Genomic DNA, 5463 nt, shown 5'->3' with positions numbered 1-5463 from the left:
AAGGCCCTGGTCCTTCCTTTTATAGGCGTAAGGAGAGGATCCAGGCGTACAATGGGGTGTAGCGGAGTGCTACGTGTCTAGCGGGGGGAGAGCTAGTGCCCTAAGTACATGCCAATGTGGCAGCCGGAGAGATCTTGGCACCCTGCTGGCGTGATGTCGTGGCAGTCGGAGGAGCAACGGAGCCTGGCGGAGGGACAGCTGTTGGAACGGTTGTGTCCTTGCTGACGTCGCCCTGCTTCCGTAAGAGAGCTGAGAGCCGCCGTCGTCACGGGGCTAGCGGGGCGCCATCATTGCCTATCTGGCGGAGCTAGCCAGATGGGACACAGGTCGTGTTCTCTGCGACCCGAGTCGGCTCGGGGTAGGGTGATGATGGCGCTTCCTGTCGACGTGGCTGGCCTGTGCCCTAGGTTGGGCGACGTGGAGGCTCCTCCGAAGCCGGGGTCGAGTCTGTCTTCCATGGCCGAGGCCGAGTCCGAGCCCCTGGGTCGGGCGAGGCGGAGGTCGTCAGCAGAGACCGAGTCCGAGCCCCTGGGTCGGGCGAGGCGGAGGTCGTCAGCAGAGGCCGAGTCCGAGCCCCTGGGTCGGGCGAGGCGGAGGTCGTCAGCAGAGGCCGAGTCCGAGCCCCTGGGTCGGGCGAGGCGGAGGTCGTCAGCAGAGGCCGAGTCCGAGCCCCTGGGTCGGGCGAGGCGGAGTTCGTCGTCTTCCGGGGCTTAGCCCGAGTCCGAGCCCTTGGTCGGGCAGAGCGGAGTTCGCCGTCTTCCGAGGCTTAGCCCGAGTCCGAGCCCTTGGTCGGGCGGAGCGGAGTTCGCCGTCTTCCGGGGCTTAGCCCGAGTCCGAGCCCTGGGTCGGGCGGAGCGGAGTTCGCCGTCTTCCGGGGCTTTGCCCGAGTCCGAGCCCTTGGTCGGGCGGAGCGGAGTTCACCGTCTTCCGGGGCTTAGCCCGAGTCCGAGCCCTTGGTCGGGCGGAGCGGAGTTCGCCGTCTTCCGGGGCTTAGCCCGAGTCCGAGCCCTGGGTCGGGCGGAGCGGAGTTCGCCGTCTTCCGGGGCTTAGCCCGAGTCCGAGCCCTGGGGTCAGGCGGAGCGGAGTTCGCCGTCTTCCGGGGCTTAGCCCGAGTCCGAGCCCGAGCCCTGGGTCGGGTGGAGCGGAGTTTCCTATGGTGCCTTTGGCAGGGCCTGGTTTCCTTTGCGTTAAATGCTCCTGCGACTTGGCCGGTCGGTGCGACGATTCAGTCAGGGTCGCTTCTCAGCGAAGGCAAGGCCTCGGGCGAGCCGGAGATGTGTCCGCCGTTGAAGGGGGGCCTCGGGCGAGACGGAAACCCCTTCGGGGTCGGCTGCCCTTGCCCGAGGCTAGGCTCGGGCGAGGCGTGATCGAGTCGCTCGTATGGACTGATCCCTGACTTAATCGCACCCATCAGGCCTCTGCAGCTTTATGCTGATGGGGGTTACCAGCTGAGAATTAGGCGTCTTGAGGGTACCCCTAATTATGGTCCCCGACAAAAATGTTTTATTGCTGCTCAATGTGAGAATTCTTAAAATCTGTAGATATAACGTTGTCTTCATCGGATCGTGCATATAGTCGTACAAAATCAGTTTTTGAATGGTAGATAACACTGTTTTTGCAGAGTGGAGTTTAAAATAGAAGGTGAGATATAGAATGAGATAAGAAAGTCACTAGAGATAATCTAACTCAATTATGTTGGTAATTAAGTACCTATAGCTATATCTATACTACCCTATTTAAAAGCTAATGTGGGCGTCTGGTGTTACCACGTGACACTCTGGGTCAGCCCCACGCGCTCTGACTGGTTCTCCCGCCCCACGCACCCCACCTCGTCGTTGTGCCCTATGGCCCCACACCCAGCGTCGTCCGTGTTTTCTCAGCTACTGCCCCCAGCGCCTGCCCAGCATCTGATCCCGCACGCGTAGCTACCACACCATGCAAAATGTAGTGCGGAGCGAGCACTCGAACCCACGTCCCTGATCCAGAAAATTTAGGTTAACCACCAGACCACACATATTTTAGTGTTTATAAATAAACAATAATTATATTTAATAAATATCTCAATATCTATTTATATGGTATATAACTACTTAGCAAAACATGGGTAACTGACTAGTTATTGTTTAAAAGTATACACCGTAAATACCCGTGATTGATCTGAACCCACCCGAAACTCGATGGTTTGGGTATAGGTTTAGATTTGCACTCGTAGGTACGATAACACATTAGTTTTTACTCTATCCGATAAATCCCTATATATTATAACTATCTTATATCTTTATTCAGATATAGGTGTTTGGTTTTTAGGGACTAATTTTAAGTTCATCTATTATATTCTATTTTAGTAATTTACAGACAGAAATAGAACAAAATATAGTAAAAAATTAGTCTATAGAAAAACGAAACACCCCTGTAACCCACCGGAATACCAGTCCAAATCCGATCCGTTTATATCGTGCTCCCATGCCTTCACCCGTCACCCGTGTCTTCAGGAGAGAGGCTCCACAGGCCTTCAAGTTATGGCCCAACTGTAATCGTTCAGCCATCAATTTTAAACAGACGCTGCTGGAAACACATTCCTTTTCTGCCACCCAACACCAAAAACTACGTTGCATTTCGGATGTGCCAAGCCCGACCCCGTGTGACCTGTGTCGGCGTCGTCCAGAGCAGCAAGTCCAAAAAAGACCCCACAAAAAACCCTCCAGCGGCAAGCGAAAACTTCCGCTGCTCGCGTTCGCCTCGCCATCGGCACCATCCCAGTCCCAATCTGGCAATCCCATCCTCCCTACCCCGTCCCCCCTCCTCCCCGCGCGACCAGCGCCCTCGCACCCGCGGACGCATGCGAGGCCACACCGCGCGTAGCCCCCAGTAGCAACCCCGCCCGGCAATGTCGGCGCCCCACTCGGCGCCCCACCACCCATCCCTCCCCGCCGGGGACGCCAAGAAGCAGCCACACCTCGGGGCCGACCCCAGCAAGAAGGCCTCCTGCTTCGGCGGCGGGGGCGACCACCACCCCAAGAAGCCCGGCCCCTCCGCAGCGAAGCTCGCGCTCGCGTCCTTCCTCGGCGTCATCATCCTCCTCGCCGCCGACGCCTCCCTTACCGGCGCCGGCGCGCACCGCCGCCTGCGGCAGCAGTACCTGCATTACGTCGGCGTTGGCGTTGGAGGCGGAGGCATCACCGACTCGCTCTCGTGGCTCTCCGTGCCGGACCGCCCCAACTTCACCGACGACCTACTCGCGCGGTGGCTCGCGCCCGGGGGTTCCCCGTGCCGGGACGCGCGCACGGCGAACATCTCCGTGGAGGTTCTTGACGACGCCGCGGCGAGGGGGGAGGCGACCACTCTCGGCGCGGGCGAGATCCACGAGGTCACGTTCTGGGCGCTGGACGAGGCTGGGCAGCGCCGCTGCCTCGGCGGGGACTACTTCGAGGTCGACCTCTCCGGGGACGCCTGGAAGTCGCGGCCCCCCATCGTGGACCACGGCGACGGCTCCTACTCCTTCCGCCTCCAGGTCGCACCGCGCTTCGCCGCGGGGGAGTTCCGCCTCACCGTCGTCCTCCTCTTCCGCAGCTGGGAGGGGCTCAAGTTCTCCTCGTCGAGGTTCAAGTACCGCGCCGAGCTGCGCCGCATCCCCCTCCTGTTCCGGCCGGACAATAACGCGTCCCTGCCGGCGCTGGAGACGTGCCGCGCCGCGGACTTCTCTCGCGATGCCTGGTCGGGACGGTGGACGCGGCTCGCCAAGAACGACAGCTGCGAGGACGTCGACGCAGCGGGGCGGTACCGGTGCCTGGAGTCGGACCACCCGTGCGAGGCACCGTGGTGCGACGGGCCGCTCGGCGCGCTGGAGAGCAACGGGTGGGTGTACTCGGCGCACTGCTCCTTCAAGCTCTTTGCGGCCGATGCTTCGTGGCGGTGCCTTGACGGGAAGTGGCTCTTCTTCTGGGGCGACTCTAACCACGTCGACACCATCCGGAACCTCCTCACCTTCGTCCTCGGCATCACGGACACGTCTGTTGTGACGCGCCGGTTTGATGCAGTGTTCACCAATCCCAGTGGTGGGGCAGGGACTCTGAGGATCACAAGCATCTTCAACGGCCACTGGAACATGAGCATGAACTATCTCGGCTTGCATTCCCTCCGGAACAGAGGTTTCCGGCAGCTCATCCGGTCCTACTTCATGTCCGGTGATCGTGTTCCGGACGTCGTGGTCCTGAACTCTGGCCTGCACGATGGCTGCTACTGGACCAGCGTCCGCATCTACGCGCAGGCTGCGGATTTCGCAGCACAGTTCTGGTCCGGAGTCATGGACAAAGTCCGGGCTCGTGGGCGTGCAGTGCCCAGGGTGTTCTACCGGACGACGATTGCCACTGGGGGCTACGCTAGGGACCTGGCATTCAATCCAAACAAGATGGAGGCGTTCAATGGTGTGCTTGTTGAGAAGATGAGGCGGCACGGGGTGCTAACTGGTGGAGTGATTGACAATTTTGACATGACATTCCCATGGCACTATGACAACCGCTGCAATGACGGCGTGCACTACGGGCGTGCACCGGCGAAGCTGGTGTGGCGGGATGGCAAGGTTGGGCACCAGTACTTCGTCGACCTGATGCTGGGGCATGTGCTCCTCAATGCCATCTGCAATGAATGAGGATTGCTGGTTCCATGTTCTGTAAGTTTCTGGCGTTCAATTGTGGAAACTGGAATAGGATGGTTAGGGAACTGAATCTGGGGTGATGAGATATCAACAATTGGGTAGTGCAGTATGTGTGTAAATCTGATGGAGACGGCGAGAGCGAGGTTTAGCTGGAGCAATTTGTATGGTAAAACATTTGGTCTCTCAGCATCGTGTATTGGCCTGATCTTGCTCTAGCAAAGAAGATCGAGTCCGGTCAGAGCTAGTGATGAGTGAAAATCAGGCACATGTAAATATATATAGCATGACTATTCGAGAACATCTAATGCTGCACAAATTATGTAGGTCCAGTCCGATGATATTGTTCACTGCTGGTTTAGTTTCTTACTAATGTTCAGTTCTGTTCATTGTTCTTTGTGATCGTGTGTCTTGCAACTATCAGGTATGCAAATATAGAAATGTTAAACTGCTGGAGTGGTTTGCTGATGTTTCTTTGTGCTCCAGTTTGATGTGGTTTAAGTAGGACAAGGCATGTGATAAGCAGAGAAGGCAGACAATGGAATTACTTTTTGAGTGCAGAATAGTGATCAGAAATGTGATTGTAAAGCTGATGTGTTACTGCTCTAAATTTCGTGATGGCGTCGCAAGTCTTATAATCTGGGAAGGGTCCTTTTCTCATCTAAAGTTGGGTACTCTTTGCAACATGCTAAAGACATCATAGTATTATTGGCAAACAAAGACGCAGGGCCTTCTGGATGCTTAGCAGGAGCAAAAGGGTTAGGGTACTTGCAGGCAATTATGCCTGAGGGTTAATTAGCGGCCCCTGTTTT

General features: G+C 57.2%; 1 protein-coding gene across 1 annotated transcript; it reads left to right on the top strand.

Moving 5' to 3' along the window:
• The first annotated feature begins 2791 nt into the window (after positions 1-2791).
• LOC100279591 (putative cytochrome P450 superfamily protein) lies at positions 2792-5118 on the top strand. Its single transcript, NM_001152588.1, has one exon. The coding sequence runs from the start codon at positions 2888-2890 to the stop codon at positions 4646-4648; it is 1761 nt and encodes a 586-aa protein (NP_001146060.1). The 5' UTR covers positions 2792-2887; the 3' UTR covers positions 4649-5118.
• Positions 5119-5463: the final 345 nt, after the last annotated feature.

Source organism: Zea mays, chromosome 6, assembly GCF_902167145.1.
Source record: "Zea mays cultivar B73 chromosome 6, Zm-B73-REFERENCE-NAM-5.0, whole genome shotgun sequence".
Classification (NCBI taxonomy): Eukaryota; Viridiplantae; Streptophyta; class Magnoliopsida; order Poales; family Poaceae; genus Zea; species Zea mays.
This window is presented reverse-complemented; position numbering and strand designations above follow the sequence as displayed.